Source organism: Schistocerca cancellata, chromosome 3, assembly GCF_023864275.1.
Source record: "Schistocerca cancellata isolate TAMUIC-IGC-003103 chromosome 3, iqSchCanc2.1, whole genome shotgun sequence".
NCBI classification, from domain to species: domain Eukaryota; kingdom Metazoa; phylum Arthropoda; class Insecta; order Orthoptera; family Acrididae; genus Schistocerca; species Schistocerca cancellata.
The window spans coordinates 715201594-715223429 of record NC_064628.1 but is presented as its reverse complement, the minus strand read 5'-3'; the positions used below and the strand labels follow the sequence as shown (position 1 = coordinate 715223429).

Below are 21836 nucleotides of genomic sequence, written 5' to 3'. Positions count from 1 at the left end.
AACGATACTTATTGTCTTAAAACATATTATTTGTTACCTAGATACAAAATGTATTAAATTATTATTGCAAAGTCATATTGTGTTGTTGTTGTGGTCTTCAGTCCTGAGACTGGTTTGATGTAGCTCTCACTATCTTGATCCGTATCGTACGTGAAAACTATGTACCAAATCATGATTTTCGGCGTCAATAAAGAAATGCAATGAACAATTTCTCCCTCACGGAGACTACGAAGAAAAAAAATTAATTGAAACACTTTGAGAAGAATTTAAGCTGTCTTCTTTCCTCGTTCTATAAGCGAAAGGAGTATACGTAGTACATGGAAACTACTGTCTTGGTCGATATGGATGTAGATGTAGTTACATTATTGAACTTTTCGATATCGATTCAACATGTTGGCAGAACTGAAATTGCAATAGTCAATTGTTTCCACTTTGCAGAATGCAGAGATGGTATTTGATGTTGCTGAAGAAGGCTGCACGTGTGTGTGTTTTTGTAAACAACGGCAAGCGTGTGTTGGTTGCTGACTGATTATAACCTTCTGGGTTATTGTGACCGACGGAACTTATGATGGTTTTTATATGTACAGTGTTGTGACGGCAAAGCAAGTGCTTTAATCTAGATCATTCAATTGCCGTGTGTTGTGTAAAATGGCCAAGAATAAGAAGACTGCCAAAAAGAAAGGACTTTCTGAAACAACTAGGAAAGATACAGTGAAAAAGAAAGTGTTAAATCCATTTGAGGTACATGTTAATAGGCAGAAGAGTAATGTCATCGGCAGGTCATCGAAAACTGATAGAGGTTTGCCTGGCATTGCAAGAGCGAAAGCCCTGAAGAAGGTAAAATATATATTGCTAATTATGTCTCATAAGTTTATTTGAAAAGATTATTATTTTGTATTTTTCTAAACTATGATTTGTAGCGTTTGGATTCATCTTCAGTGGGGAAGCGGAAGAGTAAAAGCTGAAATACGTTATAGAATTTGCATGTGCTTGTTCAGTGTATTAGCAATTAATCTTGGAAGGAAAGTAAATGAGATGTGATACTGGTGTATGTTACGATTTACTACAACTGATGTATAAATATGTAAAAACGTGATATAAGTTGCCTTATACTGTTTTAAGTGTCCCTTATTTTCACAGGATAAAAGTAGTGGTTATAACTAGGGAAAAAGTTGTATAAACATAACGGTACTTCTGGAAACAAATGCTGCCATTATTGCTATTTGTTGCACTGTGAAGGGATTAACGTCAGTTGAACGCCAAGGCAGTGCCTCTTGACTTCAGTGACCAGTCAGTTGCTCATTAAACATTCATATTAGTGTCTATTGTATAAGATATAGATAGTGTAGTAGTACCCCATTATGGGGTCAATGGAACAGACTGAAATCAGATGTTGGCTTCTTTCCAAACTGTAATGACGATGTGGCATGTGATGTCATATGTGTATAGGCAGAGAGAGAAAGGAATACTGACAATGTTTCATTTGCATATTTATGTTACATTTTGGAATGTACCTTGTCCCTGACGGAATGGTCTGTAGCATAGTCAATCAAATGGGAATATGAAATGTTAGTTGTGGTGACATAAGGATCTGTAGTGCAGCATTATGCTGAAATGTGGCAGTGTGCTTGTGAGTTTGTGAAGTGATATTGGACACTTCAGTTGATCCCCATTGTGCAAAAATGACGTTCATTGTGTGTCAGGAAGGGTAAAATTATCCAATAGCGTTGGTAATTCTTCATGCAGAAATTGGTAATTATACGTTGAAGAACCAGAAAAACTAGTACACCTGCCTAATATCATGCAGGCCCCTGCAAGCACACAGAAGTGCTTCAACATGACGTGGCATGGACTCAACTAATGTCTGAAGTAGTACTGGAGGGAACTGACACCATGAATTCTCCAGGGCTATCCATAAGAGCATGAGGCGGAGGAGAACAGCACATGGCAAGGCATCCCAGATATGCTCAATAATGTTCATGTCTGAGGAGTTTGGTGTCCAGCGAAAATGTCTAAACTCCGAAGAGTGTTCCTGGAGCCACTCTGTAGCAATTCTGGACGTGTGGGTGTTGCAATGTCCTGTTGGAATTGCCCAAGTCTGTTGGAGTGCACAAAGGACATGAATGGATACAGTTGATCTGACAGGATGCTTGCTTACTTACATTAGAGTCGTTTCTACACGTATCAGGGGTCCCATATCACTCAAACTGCACATGCCCCACACCATTACAGAGCCTCATCTAAATTCAACAGTCCCCTGCTGACATGCAGGGTCCACAGATTCATGAGGTTGTCTCCATACCTATACGTGTCCATCCACATGATACAATTTGAAACAAGATGCGTCCGACCAGGCAACGTGTATTGAGTCTTCAACAGTCCTATGTCGGTGTTGACGGGATCAAGCGAGGCGTAAACTTTGTGTCATGCAGTCATTAAGGGTACACGAGTGGGCCTTTGGCTCCAAAGGCCCATATCAATGATTTTTCGTTGAGTGGTTAACTTTCTGACTCAGGTTGATGGCCCAGCATAGAAATCTGTGGCAATTTGCTGAAGGGTTACATGTCTGTCATGTTGAATGTTGTTGGTCCTGTTCTTGTTGGATCTTTTTCCAGCCACAACGATGTTGGAGATTTGATGTTTTTCTGGATGCCTGAATCATGGTACACTCTTGGAATGGTCCTTTGGGAAAATCCCCACTTCATTGCAACCACAGAGAAGCTGTGTCCCATCACTTGTGCGCCGACTATAACACCACATTCAAACTAATTTCAATCTTGATACCTGCCATTGTAGCAGCAGTAACTGATCTCAAACTGTGCCAGACACTTGTTGTCTTATATAGAAGTTGCCGACCACAGTGCCGCATTCTGCCTGTTTACATAGCTCTGTATTTCAAAACACATTCCTATACCATTTTCCGTGGCACTTCAGTGTATTTACAGCAGAGAGTATGGTTCTGTGAGTCTGTCACATGTAACTCCTTCCCACGTACTGACACTGAAACTAATCTAACATCTTGATCTCAAGATTGCTCAGCAGATTCCATTTATCTACACATGGTTATCAAGTTGTGATAATTTACTTCTTCTGTCAGATTAGCTGCTTAGCTATAAACAAAGTTAATGCTTGTGCTGAACTGAGTAAGCCAGAGGGGATTCCATGCCTTCAGGAACTCGTATTCTTTGCACACTTGTTTCAGTATTATTTATTACTCATTGTGTGAGATCTACTGCCATCCCTTGTCCTCGTGGCTGGTTCCATACCAGAACAACATGCGGAACATTTTGTACAGATTGAATTCACGGCACTGAAAATGCCATTCACCATACACAATGCATTTGTTGATTAACAACATTGGTTAAACGGGTCGACAGAAGCGTCCGATCCAACGCGTCGGCATTGACCCGTGACGTAAGGGTGTTGTCGTGTGTGACATCATCATGGCGCGGAGTTTGGTTTGTGAGTGTGGCGTGTTTGTAGATGTCGTCGTGTTGTGGTGTGTTGTGCTCTCTGGTGGTTTGTTCAGGGTTTTCGTTTGTGTGGTGTCATGGGCTCAGTTTGCTTTTGCTCATTATCCAGAATTGTTCGAGTGTCGGGCGTGTTTGTAGTGAAATTCGTTTCAGTGAGTTAATGATTTTGTGTGAAGGTTAATTTAGTGTTGTTCGCTGTACATCCTGTGGTAATTTTAGTAAAATTAATCGGTTGTTGTTTTTGTTCGGGAATGGATATAACGGATAAAATTGACAGTGCGCAGGTCAAGGGAAGTGTTCGATCCCAAAGTGTGGCTGTGTATGTTGATATTGGTATCAGGAGATGTTTTTGAGCTATATAGGCCAAGGGAAGTGTTTGATCCTAATTCATGGGATCGGGAGCTGCTGTTGAGCTACATAGGTCAAGGGAAGTGTCCGATTCCAGATGACATTGTGTTTAGTGGTATTTGGGGAGTTTTGCGATGTCAGTCTTTTTCGTCGTTTTGTGTGGTTTTGTATGGGGGTGGGTGTCTAAATTTGTTTATATTCAGTTCCCCCCTCCCCCCACCCAAAAACGCCCCATTTCCCGTGCTTGTCCCGTTAGTGTCATTAGGCTTTTTGTGGAAATTGTGTGTGTGTTTTTTTTGATGTATTTTCCTCCTCATAATGTGTACGTACCAACTTTATATGCGCCATATTGGAATCGTGGTTAATTACCGTTTCCGCCATATTTGTGATCTCGTGAGTCAAAGCAGACGGGCGGGATCGGACACTTCCGTATTTCCGGTTAAACCAGGGGTTGCCAAACAATGGCCTGCAGGTCAGATCTGGCCCGCGATGTCAGTTCATACATCCCACCAACAGTATTTAAATTTTTTCATAAAATGTACGGGTCATTCCATTTCAAGTGGCTTGAGGGTCCCCACTGGACCCTCTCCAATATTGATGACATTTTTACAGGATGTACATGCAGAACTTCCATGAAGCACTGCCAGATTACAGCTCCATAAGTAGGGTGGTTGGGCCACTAGCCACATTTCTGTACAGTGTGTAAACTTTTAGATGGCAGACCTCTCCCTGGTCCTGAATCACTAGAAGTCGGTAAACGTCGGGAGGCTTCGGTAAGCACGTAGTTTCGACTGCTCCCAACATTACGTAGCTGACTGTGTTCTACAAGGTAGCCTTTGTCGTCTTCTTCGTTATTATTTTGCGCTGTACTGTTCTGTGTGTTTTTATTGTGCAGTTGTGCTAAACATTATGAAAATGAGTGAAGAGGCAGTTGCTGGCCCATCTCGGGAGTTGCCAACAACCCATACCGGTTGGCCTACGGTTAGAAGGAAACCAGTATTACGTAGCGATGCTCGCAAAATTATATTGTGTGTGATTGAATGCTGCGAAAGGGAAAGGGAGCAGAAAAAATTTCTTCCCCCCCCATTCACAAATCTTCAATGAGAGCTGCTACATACACAGGACAAAGCATGCGTGGCATTGGAAGATTCAAACAGTTTTCCAAGAATCATCCTGGCGTATCACCACAAACGCCTGGTAAGAAAAGGTGAGTTTCCATTTCAGATATTTTGTTGGCGATCACTTTGAAGAAGCCCCCTACTTCGTCCGAATTACCTTATATTTCATTTTTCCTTGCTACCGTATTGCTTTGTATGGAAACACCACTGGTTACTGTATTATTTCGAAACACATTCATATTACAGTACATTGCAATCGGATGAATGGTTTGTGAGCGCATAGTAGACAAACATACGTACATATATATATATATATATATATATATATAATGTACATGACGATTTCAGTTTCATTTATGTACAACATTTAAAGCGAATTTTACTTCCAAGCCTTTCGTCTGCTTTCGTGTAAGCATGACGCGCAATTTGTAGTGCCAGCACTGCAACTGGTAGGCATGTCTTGTCCCCCCCAATGGCTCCTCTCCCCTCGCCAGCCAATGCTTGCTTCCTCCTCTCCCCGCACTCCCCTCGCAACTCTGCCATCTTACAGTTAACACACTGTAAAGGCTAGGTTTTTGACTTAAAGGAATAATTCATCAGCTATGTTTTACCATTGCATGGTATCTGAGAGATCTGTCATGCTGAAGCTTTGTGATTCTGTTCAACTTTTTGGGTACGATAGTTTAGTTGTAGAACTAAAGATCAAATTATGGTGAGTTCATGATAATGTGCTATCAGAGTGGCTCATAATTCTTGTCATAACAAGTTTTGACGATAACTTTTCAGCTTGTAACTACTAAAAGAATAACTTTTTGAAGCAGATTCTTTACTCACCTGTAGCCTGTCAGTTTGTCAAAAAACTCCACAAACGGCACCTAGACTTCTCAAGTAATAACTGAGTTGTCCAAGTTCAACGTCTACTCAAAAATTTAGTCAGTCAGTTTTGGCTTATTTTCAGGAGGTGATATCTCGAAAGGGATCTCTCAAATCAGATTTTCATTGGCACCTTTGAGAAGACCTCACTTTGTTGCAACAGTGATTCTGAAGTACATTGTTGTGTATTGAAGAATTCAGATTTAATGTGTGCTTTGTAAATGATATAAAATCTGTTGTTGTTGCTACATAAACATGTTTTTCTATACATACAAATTATTTCAAGGTGTCTGATTTTTTAGAAATTTGTATCTGGTCATTTACATTTTTCTATGTTCTATTCCCAAATTCCGTACGAAAGTTTTCATTATTTATGACCGTTCAGTTTTTTCCAGTTGGAAGTATACAAAACTTTTACATTATCAAATGATGAAAGCGAAGGCAATTGGAAGTAAAAATTGAATTGTTGTTTAATGGATATCAAAGATGTTTCAGTGTCCTGTAGCATTGGCCTTTGCAGATAATTCTGTGTGTCATCTGAAAACTTATACACATCAACAAGACTTTAAACATATTAAAGAATTTTCAGAAGAACAACAAGAATTACTAAAACAGAGAAGTGATATTTGTCTTACTGAAAGTGCACAAATATGCTTTCATCGCAAAGCAATACTTTCAGACAAGTATGAAGTTCTACGGAGATTCTGTTGTAAGCCTTTGGTGCAAAGAACCATTCTGTAAAAAAGGGTTTATGGGTTCTTAATGTAACAGCAAAACAATTGTAGGCTGTGACAAAGAGCAATGTAAAACCTGCTCAGAAGATCTGTCCAACTCGCAGAAAAAAATTTTCAACAACAAAAGAAGAAAAATCTCAGTCATTGTAATTATACCCAACAGAATCACTTGATACATGTATAATTGATTTTGGGGTCTCCCCTCTAAAATTTCAGGGCGTATCAACAAGAGATGCCAAAAGTTACACAAAACAAAAAAATAAGTGAAACTCAAGATGCAATTGTGAATAACATTGCTGCTGCTGGAGGCTTCGACCCAAAAGATTTTTAAACGTCTAGTACGAGTAAGGCATGTCCTGATAGTGAAAATTATAAACAGCTGATTAATGAAATGAAAGAAAAGTTGTAATTGTCAAGGCAGCCTGAAAAATTGCAGATTTTGACATTAGTTCTCAAAGCTGGACTATAAAAGAGACAATGCAAGAATTTAGTGTTTCAGAACTAATGGTAAAAGCACCTAGGAAGTTAGAGGCAGAAAATAGTGTATTAGCTCTGCCAAGGAACAAATGTTGCAAGAAGATTCCAGATGCTGTAAAAGAAAGACTAATAACATTTTTTTTCAAAATGAAGAATTTAGCCGAATTTGCCCAGGTAAAAAGGAGTGTGTATCAGTTAGAATAGACGGAAAGAAAGTTTTGATGCAAAAATACATTCTACCAGATAATCTGAAATAAATGTTTACAGCATATCGACTTCAGCATGGGCCTGAAATTGGATTTTCTAAATTTTGTGAATTGAGTCCAAATTGGTGCATCATTGTAGATGCTGCAGAAACCCACTCAGTCTGTGTTTGCACTTTACACCAAAATGTAAAATTGATGCTTGAAAGCAGTCCAATTAAAGAAAATTACAAGAGTCTGATTGTTAAAACAGTGTGTGATTTGGAATTGAAAGATTACATGATTCATTGGTGTGAAACCTGTCCAGGGAAAGAACTTCTACAACAATTTTTGAAAGCAGTTTTGAATACAGTGATCCAGATTATACCACTGAGTTCAGACAGTGGGTGCACACTGATAGAGATACATTAGAAACCAAGCAGATGAACACTGAGGGTTTTATTGAAGATCAGATTTCAAAAACTGACAAAATTTCCACTCATCATTATATTGCAAATTCTTTCAGTATATACCATAATTTGAACTTTCGTTCTACAGCTGACCTATTGTACCCAAAAAGTTGAACAGGATCACAAAATTTCAGCATGACAGGTCTCTTAGATACCGAGCAATGGTAAAAATAGTTGATGATTTCATTCATTTACGTCACAATGTCAGAAAACTAGCCTTTACAAAATGTTGGCTAGTGATCTAACCATACTACACATGGACCTGTAATTCAGCAGTGCTTCATTTAAATCCTATACGTACATCCTATAAAAATTTCATCAAAATTGCAGATGGTCGAGGGGGGAGCTTATCTACATATGGGCCACGCGACGTGAAATGACCCATATGGAACATGAGATATTGTCATAAATTTAAACTTAAATATTATTTTTAAAACAAGAGACCATCATAAATATTATTTTTAGAATAATAGGACACCACCTGCCTGCTATGTGCCTTAAACTTAACATTTTCAGTTTTAAATTATTGTATCTATGTATAGCACAGAATGATGGTGTGGCCTGACATTCTCTCAGTTGTTGTCTGGACTGCTGTGAAAAAAATTTGGTTGCCTCTGGGTTAAACCATTACAAACTGTCATGCCGTTTCCTGGCTAGAGTAATAGGTTGCTGTTTCATTGTTTACATTGTTCATGCTGTGTGCACTCATTAATCCTGTTCTGATGCTAGTACAACTTCAAAATAATATATGAGGAATGACTTATGTTAGAGATGACTTACTTATGTAAGTAAATGCTGTGACTGGTAACAGAATCACAGAGGACTAAGTGCATAAACCGAGCGAGGTGGCGCAGTGGTTAGCACACTGGACTCGCATTCGGGAGGACGACGGTTCAATCCCGTCTCCGGCCATCCTGATTTAGGTTTTCCGTGATTTTCCTAAATTGCTTCAGGCACATGCCGGGATGGTTCCTTTGAAAGGGCACGGCCGATTTCCTTCCACATCCTTCCCTCACCCGAGCTTGCGCTCCGTCTCTAATGACCTCGTTGTCGACGGGACGTTATACACTAATCTCCTCCTCCACTAAGTGCATAGATACAGATCCTATCCTAGCTTGAGCATCATCTCTAATCAATGCGACATTCAAGCCTGGTCTCCCTTGCTTTCCTTGTGCAATGTCTGCTGACCCATTTAATTTCTGCTATAATCATCAGATGCATTGGATTAGTAATTCGGTTTGCTGCATAATTCTGAAAAGAAATTCTGTATTACCACAAGCCAGGTCATAAATTATGATGTATAGTTCATACTAACACATTAAAGTTGAGTGTGAACTGTAGTTACACCCAATGAATTTATGACCTTTGCAAAATCCAACCAGTTTACATCAAATCACTTGCCAGTGAACATAATTTTTTTTGTAAAATCCACAAGTAGGCCTTGCAAATGTTAATCCTGCTTTTGTTACCCAAAGCCAAACTTCGCAAACCACTGTGGCAGAGGATTTTTCCCATTATACAGCAAATTAGGGTTTCTTCCCATTCCTGTGTGTGTGTGTGTGTGTGTGTGTGTGTGTGTGTGTGTGTGTGTGTGTGTGTGTGTGTGTGTGGCGCGTGCGCGTGCGCGTGCGCGCGCATGGGTTTGTGTGCCCACATTTTTGTACTAATTGTTGAAACTTTGTAAGTACACTTTAGTGGACCAGTGGATGTCTATCTTCAAGTTCAGGTATCTCGATATGTCTGTGATGTTATGCTGCGGGTAAAACAAAGTAGTGGCATTATGTGCTGCTGCCCAATTGTTCAGTGTCTTCAATTAATCTGTCTTATGTGGATCCACATGCTTGAACTATTTTCTAGGACAGGCCACAAAAATAGAATAAATTTCCTTGAGACTGAAAAGTTTCTGTCCACAAAGCAGTTTGGATTTAGAAAACATCACTTACGTGAAACTAAGCTTGCCCTCTTCTCGCTTGATGCTCTGTGAACCATGGATTAAGGCTAATAGGCAATCTCACATTTTTAGATTTGTGGAAAGCATTTGCTGTGGTGTCTGAGCATACGGAATGGATTACCAGATGTGAGATTATCATGAAGACGTTTTAAGTAGTAGAATCCAATACATTGTTCCTGGCAGTGAGTGCTCATTAGAGACAAGGGTATCATCAGGAGTGTCTCTGGGAGGTGTGGTAGGACCATTCTTTTCTGTACAGGGTGATTCCATGACGATGTTACAGACTTTCAGGATTGATGAAAAAGAGTAAGTGTATCAATTTGAGCTGAGGGAACTTAGTCTGGAAACGACAGAGTCAAACGGTGTAATCTACTTAAGTGCTGGCTTAGCCTAGAGCAGTGCTCAAAGTAATGGCCCCAACTTCCGAACCCTGATCATAATGTACAAAGTTCCCACAGAACACTACCCAATATCCTCAAATAATTTCCCCTGTTGACAGACTAGTAACAGCATATGTAACTTGATGTCAGAGAAACCGAAAAACCAAGCCTATGGTAAAGTATTTGACTTCTATTTACATGCACAAGTTTCACAAGCTGCTACATTGACAATAATTCTTACAGTAGTTTTTCATAATGGCGTCCCCTGGTGTCAATACAGGTGTGACATCGTCGCACAAAGTTCTGCTGTATCTGTTCTAATATGCCTGATTCCATTTGAACAGTGTTGAAGGTAGTGAGAATTTTTGCCAGGAATCATTTTCAGTCTCGAAAGGTGTTTTGTACACAAGACTTTTCACATGGCCCCACCAGAAGAAATGTAGTGCAGTGAGATCAGGAGGAATGTTGGCCACAAACAGGACCACCTCTGCTTACCCATTTTTCAGGGAGTGACGGATCCAGATGTTCACACACCCTCAGTTCAAAGAGAGGTAGTGCTCCACCATGCTGGAACCACATCTGATGAAGAAATGCAAGTGGGGTATGTTTCAGGAACCTGGGTAGTACAGGTTGTCCCACTCAAACCTCCATGATTTCAAAGACCCAGGAGAGAAAAACCACAGTAGATACAACAATGAAAAATACACCACATTGTAGAGTTTCTCAAAGAATTTCTATTCCTGCATCAGAAGTGCCAGGTATCGTCGCCAGCGTGCAGCATGGTTGCATGAAGTGAAAATGACGACTCCACAGCAGCGCGCACAAGCAGTCGTGTGGTTTTCAGAAACAAAATCGCCGATTACTGTGCAAAGAAATTATCATCGTGTGTATGAATGTGATCCAACTGATGTGCAAACAATTAAGGAATGGTATACGAACTTTCTGGCAACAGGAAGTGTTCTGAAACATTCTGGCAGTGCATGTTATGGAGTTTCAGAGGAGACAGTGGAGGACATCAGACAAATGTTTCTCAGAAGCCTACATAAGTCAATTCATCAAGCATCTAGACAACATGATGTACTTCAACCAACATTGCATCGTGTAGTTCACCAGCGTCTTCGTATGTGTGTTTGCAAAGTGCAAATTCTGCAACATCTGATGCCGAATGACAAACTATGCCGACAACAACTTGCTGCGGATATTCTGTAGTGTACTGATATGGAGGCCAGCTTCCTGGAAAGATGTTTATTGTCAGATGAGGCGACCTTTCATCTATCAGGAAGGGTTAATAGGCATATTGTTCAGATTTGAGGTTCGCAAAATCCGCACGTTGTCATTGAACATGTTTGTGATAGCCCTAAACTCAACATCAGGTGCGGGCTAATGCATGACAGGATTGTTGGACCGTTCATCTTTGTGGAACAAACAGTGATGGGGCAGTGTATCTGGACATGTTGGAGCAGTTTGTGTACCCTCAGATACAAGACTTGCAAACCAACATCATTTTTCAACAAGATGGAGCTTCGCCACATTGGTCAATGGCTGTTCGCAAGTTCCTGGATAGGAAATTTCCCAATCGTTGGATCAGACGCGGAGGACCCACTGCCTGGCCACCACATTCGCCTGACATTACTCAGCTTGATTTCTTCATGTGGGGTTTGTGAAGGACCGCATGTATGCAACCAAAGTGAACAATATTCCTTTGTTGCAACATCGCAACACAAATGCGGTTGCAACAATAACAGAGGAAATGCTACAAAGAACTTGACAAGAAATTGAATATAGACTCGATAAATAAATTCTTTCAGATGCTCTACAATGTGGTGCATTTTTCATTGTCGTATTAACTGTTTTTTTTCTCCTGGGTCTTTGAAATCGGGGAGGTTTGAGTGGGACACCCTGTATTTCTCTGATTGACACTGTGCACACTGGTATATTTAAGTGGGAAGAAAGAAGACATGGGGATGGTACATAATCATTGACTATGCTTGCCTACACATTGAATGGCCTAAACCTAACAATTGCGACTATTCAGCATTCCATCTCTGGCGAAACAAGCATCATCCATAAAAAACACAGAGGCAAGAAAGTGAGGATCGGCTGAACATGCATGCCTTGACTCCTGCTGATTTTGGACTTGTCTCACGTTCAGTCAATGGTTCTTGCAGCACCTTTCAGTCTATCCTCACTTTCTTGCCTCTGTGTCTTTTATGGATGATGCCTGTTTCACCAGAGATGGAATGCTGAATAGTCGCAATTGTCAGTATGGTAGGGATGTAGCTACATTTTTTGTAACACTCGCCACACAGTACTCTGCAAAAGATTCATTTCAACTGATTGAGTGCTGATTGGATGCGTCATCCACTCAAGCATGCACTGCATATTCTAAGTCGAGAGTCCATGTAGTTCGTCATCATCATCATCGTCGTCATCCTCCTCCTCCTCCTCCTCCTCCTCCTCCTCCTCCTCTTCCTCCTCCTGGGAAAGTTGAATGAGTAATATGAATGACACATAATATCTCAGTCAATATTGAGAACAGAATAAAAAAATTGGAGGTATTACTTTTAAGCACACCCTCATAGAAAAATGTACATTAATGCAGATGTGTAGAAAAAACAGTCCTGTATGTTCAAATACAGTATCAGTGGTGTTCTGCTTGGCACTGTCACCGCAGTTAAATATCTAGGTGTAACGTTGCAAAGATGTATGTAATGGAAAAAGCATGTTAGGATGGTAGTATTTCAAATGGTTGACTTCGCTTTATTGAGGGAACTGTAGGAAGTGTAGCTCATCTGTAAAGGAGACTGCCCGTAGAATACTAGTGTGCCCCATTCTTGAGAACTGCTAATACGTTTGGGATCCCCACCATTTCAGATTAAAGGAAGACATTGAAGCAGTTGAGAGACATGCTGTGAGATTTGTCATCACCAGAGTCGATCAAAAAACCACCATTCCGTAGATGTTTTGTGAACTCAAATGGAATTCTCTGGAGGGGAAAGAACTTTCTTTTTGAAAAACACTACTGATAAAATTTAGAGCACCGGCATTTTGAAATTGACTACAGAATAATTTTACCCCCCCCCCCCCCCCAGGGGGTCCACAACTCTTTTGTGGATACGTGCGTAGCGAGCACGGGACCCCGAGCTAATGTGGCCTTCCTTCCTTTCCGGGCTGCATACCTTCCCTTTCCGCATCCTTCCCCATCCCTATCTTCGCCCCTCCTCCCCTCACCTCTGGCTCTTTCCTTCCCTTTCTCCCCATCTGGGAGTATGGTTTGTGCCTACGTCCGGAGACGGACGCTCGTAAATGTACTGCATTCTTCGCCTTCCTTGCATTTATGTCTTCTTCCTTCCTTTGTCCTTCCTTTTTCCTTACCTCTTCTCTTTCCCTTTTCTCCGCTGCGGCGTTTGAGACCTCTCTTCTTTCCTTTCCCTTTCTCTTTCTTCCTCCCTGTGCGTGTCTGAAGGCCGACCCACGCCTTTTGTGCGTAGCCGGTGATGGGGTAACGCGTAATTCCCCGCCCCGGGTAGACAGGTAGGACACGTACGTACCCCCTGGTAACGGCCAGGCCCAGGGAGGGGTGATTACCCGAGCTGATACCTTCCGAAAGTGCCGATTGGTCCCTCCGTCCGTTTGTCGGGAGGTGTGACCTGAGGTGTGAACAATGACCTAAGGCGGGAGTGCCCTCAGAGAGGGCCCCCACAAGGGAGGAGCGCGCCATCGGAGACGCCGGTAATCATGGGGGATTCTTCCGCAATGGTTTCCTCACCTTCCACTATGTCTGCTCACAAACGTAAGTATACAGAGTCTCAGCCACAGACGATTCTTCCATCGTTGCCACAGTTCCTTGTTGTTTCTCGGTCTGATGAAGGTCACGACTTCTCCACAGTCAACCCTTTCATTATTCAGAAAGGTGTCGACGCAATTGCAGGTCCTGTAAAGTCTTGTTCCAGATTACGAAATGGCACCCTGTTGTTAGAGACACACAGTGCCCTCCAGGCACAAAAATTGCTGCGTACTTCTCTGCTCCACACCTTCCCTGTCCGGGTGGAACCGCACCGTACCTTAAATTCCTCGCGTGGAGTCGTTTATACACGCTCCCTCGATGGTTTGTCTGACAAAGAAATTCAGCACTACCTGTCTGACCAGGGCGTAACGGCTGTTCATAGAGTTATGAAAAGGGTTGACACAAACATCATTCCAACCCGCACTGTCTTCTTGACATTTGACAAAGTTCAATTCCCATCCAAAATCAAAGCAGGCTATGAGATAATTTCCGTTCACCCTTACGTCCCAAACCCTATGCGTTGCTATCGGTGTCAGCGGTTCAATCACACCAGCCAGTCCTGTTCCAATCCGGCCAAATGTGTTACTTGTGGCAAGGATGCCCATGAGGGTGCTTGTCCACCTCCATCCCCTCGCTGCATCAACTGTATGGGTGACCACGCTGCTTCCTCTCGAGATTGCCCCGTTTTTAAGGACGAAAAGCTCATCCAGGAAATAAGAGGGAAGGAAAAGGTGTCGACCTTTGCTGCTCGAAAATTATTCGCCAGTCGCAAGCCCACCGTGCCTCAGACAGGAAAATACAGCACTGTCCTTGCTTCTCCTCGGCCAACAAAGGAGGCGGCCACGCAGACTTGCGACCTCACCTTTAGTGCCACGGTCGTCAGATCGGCCAGCGCAATGATCGCTCATTCAACCTCACCACTTTCGCCTGCCCACTCTATGGCTCACCCTTCGTCGGGTTCTGCTAAATCTCGAGCCCAAAAGTCAGACGCCAAGTCTTCGAAAAAAGAGCATACTCGTGAAGAATTTTTACGTACCGCAACTTCACAACCATCGGTTCCTCCTTCATCTAAATATCATACTTCCAAGAAGGCTACAAAGAAACCCAGTTCCTCTCCTTCTCCGCCAAGGCGTGTCCCATCTACAGCACCACCTGGCGGAAATCGCCCTCGGCCGTCTACTGTGTCGCCGAGGCGTACTGCTGGTGGCCGGTCAACCGGCCGATCGCTGGTGGCAGGGGCTGCTCCTGACCAACCTATGGATCAGGATCTTCTGCCTTCAGCTGAATGCCATTCCACGCTGTCGGTCGCAAGCTCTGAGCAGTCGTTGAGTTGACAGCACCCTTGGTCACATTCCTCCATTTTCTGTTCACCCTATGTCCATTATCCACTGGAATATCCGCGGCATTCGAGCCAATCGGGATGAATTGTCGGTCCTCTTACGATCCTACTCGCCGGTCATCTTCTGTCTTCAGGAAACAAAGCTGCGTCCCCATGACCGCTTTGTTCTCCCTCATTTTCAGTCCGTCCGATATGACCTCCCCTCTGTTGAAGGCACTCCAGCCCATGGAGGACTCATGATTCTTCTCTATGATACTCTCCATTATCACCCAATCCCCTTAAACAGTTCCTTCCAAGCTGTCGCTGTCCGTCTTTCCCTTTTTGGATACACGTTCTCTCTTTGTACTGTATACATTCCATCATCCACACCAATGGCACGAGCTGATCTCCTTCATCTTCTTGGTCAGCTTCCACCCCCCTATTTGCTGGTTGGGGACTTCAATGCCCACCACCCACTTTGGGGATCTCCACATCCTTGTCCACGTGGTTCTCTATTGCTAGACGTCTTCCACCAAGCGGATCTAGTTTGCCTCAACACTGGGGTCCCCACATTTTTGTCTGCCTCCACAACAAATTTATCTCATTTGGACCTTGCGGTCGGTACTGTTCCGCTAGCTCGGCGCTTCGAATGGTTTGCCCTTGATGATACACACTCGAGTGACCACTTTCCATGTGTCCTTAGACTGCAGCCTCCACTGCCATATATGCGCTCGCGATGCTGGAAATTTGCCCAAGCCGATTGGACACTTTTTTCGTCTCTAGCGACATTCGATGACCGTCGCTTTCCCAGCGTCGACGATGAGGTCACACATATTACCGATGTTATTCTTACAGCTGCGGAACGTTCAATACCACGCACCTCCGAATTGCCCCGGCGCTCCCCAGTTCCTTGGTGGAACGAGGCATGCCGTGACGCAATACGTGAGCGGCGACGTGCTCTTCGCATTTTCCGTCACCATCCTACTTTGGCCAACTGTATCCGCTATAAGCAGCTCCGTGCGCGATGCCGTCGCGTCATCCACGATAGCAAGAAGGAAGCTGGAAATTCTTTATTAGCTCATTTAACACCTTCACTCCCTCCTCGGAAGTTTGGAGTCGGCTTCGACGGTTCTCAGGCGCGCCTAGTTTCTCCCCGGTCTCTGGGCTCACTGTCGCGCATGATACCTTAGTGGACCCCGTTGCAATTTCTAACTCGTTGGGTCAGCACTTTGCTGAGATTTCGAGCTCTTCCAATTATCTGCCAGCGTTCCTCCCGAAGAAACGTGCAGCGGAAGTGCGACATCTTGCTTTCTCCTCTCAAAATCACGAAAGCTACAATACTGTTTTCTCCATGCGGGAACTCCAACATGCCCTCTCTTCTTCTCGCTCCTCCACCCCAGGACCGGATGGTATCCACGTCCAAATGTTGCTGCATTTATCAACCCATAGTCTGCGTTACCTCCTTCGCCTTTATAATCGAATTTGGACCGACAGTACCTTTCCCAGACGGTGGCGGGAAGCTGTTGTTGTTCCCGTTCCGAAACCTGGAAAGGACAAACATCTCCCCTCTAGCTATCGCCCCATTTCTCTCACGAGTAGTGTCTGTAAGGTTTTGGAGCGTATGGTGAATTACCGTTTAGCTTGGTGGCTGGAATCCCGCAGTCTTTTAACACCAGCCCAATGCGGATTTCGGAAGCATTGTTCTGCAGTTGACCATCTTGTTGCTCTCTCCACTTATATCATGAACAATTTTCTCCGGAAACGCCAAACGGTAGCAATATTTTTCAATCTGGAGAGAGCATACGATACCTGTTGGAGGACAGGCATCCTCAGCACACTGTTCTCTTGGGGCTTTCGAGGCCGGCTGCCCCTTTTTCTTCGCGAATTTATGGCAGAGCGCACTTTTAGGGTGCGGGTGAACACTACTCTCTCCCGTACTTTCTCCCAAGAAAACGGGGTACCCCAGGGATCCGTGCTGAGTGTTGTACTGTTTGCCATCGCCATAAATCCAATTATGGATTGTCTCCTTCCTGATGTCTCGGGCTCCCTCTTTGTGGACGATTTTGCGATCTACTACAGCTCTCAGCGGACCAGCCTTCTTGAACGACGTCTTCAAGGATGTCTCGATCACCTCCACTCGTGGAGCATCGAAACCGGCTTCCGTTTCTCACCCAGTAAGACCGTTTGTGTCAATTTTTGGCAACGTAAGGAGTTTCTTCCGCCCTCCTTACATCTAGGTCCTGTCAACCTTCCGTTTTCAGACGTCGCTAAATTCTTGGGTCTTATGTTTGACAGAAAACTGTGCTGGTCCTCCCACGTTTCCTATCTTTCAGCTCGCTGTCTGCGATCGCTTAACACCCTCCGTGTCCTGAATGGTACCTCCTGGGGAGCGGACCGAGTGGTCCTTCTCCGCCTCTATCGCGCCTTAGTGCGCTCGAAATTGGATTATGGAAGCATAGTCTACTCCTCTGCTCGGCCGTCTATTCTTCGGCGTCTCGACTCTATCCACCACCGTGGATTACGTTTAGTGTCTGGAGCTTTTTACACTAGCCCTGTGGAAAGCCTTTATGATGAGACTGCTGAGCCTCCGCTGTCCAATCGGCGAGCAGTCCTTCTGAGTCGTTATGCTAGCCATCTGTCTTCCATGCCTGCTAATCCAGCCCATGACCTTTTTTTCGACGCCTCCTTTGATGTAGGGTATGCAGGCCGCTCCTCCTCCCTACTACCCCTGGGAGACCGCTTCCGTCAACTGCTCCATTCTCTTTCCTTTCGCTTTCCTAAAACCTTCTTGACAGCTTGGGGTACAGCACCGCCTTGGCTCCGTCCCCGGATCTTCCTGCTCCGTGACCTTTGTCAATTTCCCAAGGGTGGTACCCCTGCACTTGTTTATCGTCGGGCATTTGCTGCTCTATGTGCAGAAATGACGGACGCCACATTTATTTACACCGACGGCTCGAAAACATCGTTAGGTGTAGGGAGTGCCTCTATTGTTGGCGGCACCCCAAATCGCTTTCGGCTTCCCGACCAGTGTTCGGTTTATACTGCGGAGCTTTACGCTGTTCTCCAGGCTGTCCACTACATCTGCCGCCATCAGCGGATACAGTACATTATTTGCTCCGATTCTCTCAGCTCTCTCCTCAGTCTCCAAGCTCTTTACCCTGTGCACCCTCTGGTCCACCGGATTCAGGACTGTCTGCGCTTGCTCCACCTGGGGGGCGTCTCGGTGGCGTTCCTCTGGCTCCCGGGACACGCTGGTATCTGTGGGAATGAGGCGGCCGATATAGCGGCCAAGGCTGCAGTCTCTCTTCCTCGGCCAGCTATTCAGTCGCTTCCCTTCACCGATCTACGGAGTGGTTTATGTCGCCAAGTTGCTCATTTGTGGCATGCGCATTGGTCAACACTTTCCCGTAATAAATTGCGGGAAGTGAAAGCCCTTCCGTGCGCTTGGACCTCTTCCTCCCGAACGCGTCGTCGGGAGGAGGTAATTTTAGCTAGACTCCGGATAGGGCACTGTCTTTTTAGCCATCGACATCTTTTAAGCGGCGATCCTCCCCCACTCTGTCCCCACTGCTTTCAGCTGTGGACAGTAAGACACCTTTTAATTGAATGCCCCTATTTTAACCCGTTACGCTCCCGTCTACAGCTATCGCCTGATCTATCGTCGATTTTAGCAGATGACACGCGCTCAGCCGGCCGCGCTCTCCAGTTTATTAGTGACAGTGAAATGACGTCAGTCATTTGAAGCTTTTTTTGGGGACAACCACCCCCTTTCTGTAGTGGATTTTTAAGTATTCCTTCTACTTTTAGTTTCTCCAATTTTATGACTTTGTTCCCATTGCTGCTGGTTTTCAATTTCGGTTTTTTATTGTCTTAAGTCACGGGCTGGGCGCTAATGACCATAGAAGTTTTGCGCACTAAAAACCACAAAAAAAAAAAAAAAATAATAATTTTACTGCACCAGTGTACATGTCGCCTAAGGGCCATGAAGACAAGGTAAGTGAAATTAGGCCTCATACGGGGGCATATGGACACTTGTTTTCTCTTGCTCCATCTGCTCGTGTATGGGAAAGGAAATGACTAGCTATGCTGTAAGTTAACTCCACATGCACCAGATGATGGCTTGGAGAGTGGGTCTCTGTGTTCGGTTTAAAGAAAAATTGAAAACTGCAATTAAAGATTTTTTTCCTGACCATGTGAAGTTTCACGATGTTATTTCACATTTCTCTGAACTCTTAACGTGTTTATGCATACATAAATAAAATTTTATCGGTATTTATTGGTAAATAAGGAAGAAATAAAATATATATTTGAACACACTGTATTTCCTTCACCTGACAACCAAAGTGTAATAAATTAAAAACAATTAACAGTCTGTAAAATATAAACAGTCTGAGACTGGGCAGAAATATTTTGGTTCCTTAATTATATTCATGTGTTGTTGTTGTGGTCTTCAGTCCTGAGACTGGTTTGATGCAGCTCTCCATACTACTCTATCCTGTGCAAGCTTCTTCATCTCCCAGTACCTACTGCAACCTACATCCTTCTGAATCTGCTTAATGTATTCATCTCTTGGTCTCCCCCTATGATTTTTACCCTCCACGCTGCCCTCCAATACTAAATTGGTGATCCCTTGATGCCTCAGAACATGTCCTACTAACCGATCCCTTCTTCTGGTCAAGTTGTGCCACAAACTTCTCTTCTCCCCAATCCTATTCAATACTTCCTCATTAGTTATGTGATCTACCCATCTAATCTTCAGCATTCTTCTGTAGCACCACATTTCGAAAGCTTCTATTCTCTTCTTGTCCAAACTATTTACCATCCATGTTTCACTTCCATACATGGCTACACTCCATAACATGTTAACAAATTTCTCTTCTTCAGAAACGCTTTCCTTGCCATTGCCAGTCTACATTTTATATCCTCTCTACTTCGACCATCATCAGTTATTTTACTCCCTAAATAGCAAAACTCCTTTACTACTTTAAGTGTCTCATTTCCTAATCTAATTCCCTCAGCATCACTCGACTTAATTCGACTACATTCCATTATCCTTGTTTTGCTTTTGTTGATGTTCATCTTATATCCTCCTTTCAAGACACTGTAGATTCCGTTCAACTGCACTTCCAGGTCCTTTGCTGTCTCTGACAGAATTACAATGTCATCGGCAAACCTCAAGGTTTTTATTTCTTCTCCATGGATTTTAATACCTACTCCGAATTTATCTTTTGTTTCCTTTACTGCTTGCTCGATATACAGATTGAATAACATCGGGGAGAGGCTACAACCCTGTCTTACTCCCTTCCCAACCACTGCTTCCCTTTCATTTCCCTCGACTCTTATAACTGCCATCTGGTTTCTGTACAAATTGTAAATAGCCTTTCACTCCCTGTATTTTACCCCTGCCACCTTTAGAATTTGAAAGAGAGTATTCCAGTCAACATTGTCAAAAGCTTTCTCTAAGTCTACAAATGCTAGAAATGTAGGATTGCCTTTCCTTAATCTTTGTTCTAAGATAAGTCGTAAGGTCAGTATTGCCTCACGTGTTCCAGTATTTCTACGGAATCCAAACTGATCTTCCCCGAGGTCGGCTTCTACTAGTTTTTCCATTCGTCTGTAAAGAATTCGTGTTAGTATTTTGCAGCTGTGGCTTATTAAACTGATTGTTCGGTGATTTTCACATCTGTCAACACCTGCTTTCTTTGGGATTGGAATTATTATATTCTTCTTGAAGTCTGAGGGTATTTCGCCTGTTTCATACATCTTGCTCACCAGATGGTAGAGTTTTGTCAGGACTGGCTCTCCCAAGGCCGTCAGTAGTTCCAATGGAATGTTGTCTACTCCGGGGGCCTTGTTTCGACTCAGGTGTTTCAGTGCTCTGTCAAACTCTTCACGCAGTATCGTATCTCCCATTTCATCTTCATCTACATTCTCTTCCATTTCCATAATATTGTCCTCAAGTACATCGCCCTTGTATAGACCCTCTATATACTCCTTCCACCTTTCTGCTTTACCTTCTTTGCTTAGAACTAGGTTTCCATCTGAGCTCTTGATGTTCATACAAGTGATTCTCTTATCTCCAAAGGTCTCTTTAATTTTCCTGTAGGCAGTATCTATCTTACCCCTAGTGAAATAAGCCTCTACATCCTTACATTTGTCCTCTAGCCATCCCTGCTTAGCCATTTTGCACTTCCTGTCGATCTCATTTTTGAGACGTTTGTATTCCTTTTTGCCTGCTTCATTAACTGCATTTTTATATTTTCTCCTTTCATCAATTAAATTCAATATTTCTTCTGTTACCCAAGGATTTCTAAGAGCCCTGGTCTTTTTACCTACTTGATCCTCTGCTGCCTTCACTACTTCATCCCTCAAAGCTACCCATTCTTCTTCTACTGTATTTCTTTCCCCCATTCCTGTCAATTGTTCCCTTATGCTCTCCCTAAAACTCTGTACAACCTCTGGTTCTTTCAGTTTATCCAGGTCCCATCTCCTTAAATTCCCACCTTTTTGCAGTTTCTTCAGTTTTAATCTACAGGTCATAACCAATAGATTGTGGTCAGAGTCCACATCTGCCCCAGGAAATGTCTTACAATTTAAAACCTGGTTCCTAAATCTCTGTCTTACCATTATATAATCTATCTGATACCTTTTAGTATCTCCAGGGTTCTTCCATGTATACAACCTTCTATCATGATTCTTAAACCAAGTGTTAGCTATAATTAAGT

At 43.3% G+C, this 21836-nt stretch overlaps 1 protein-coding gene across 1 annotated transcript in view; it reads left to right on the top strand.

Annotated features, from left to right (window-relative positions):
• Positions 1–449: 449 nt before the first annotated feature.
• The window catches only part of LOC126175717 (nucleolar protein 14 homolog), a 65844-nt gene continuing 44457 nt past the window's right edge, over positions 450–21836 (top strand). The window contains exon 1 of the mRNA XM_049922649.1: positions 450–837. Within this exon, the coding sequence (XP_049778606.1) occupies positions 649–837 (189 nt within the window). The 5' untranslated portion in view covers positions 450–648. The remainder of the gene's footprint in view (positions 838–21836) is intronic.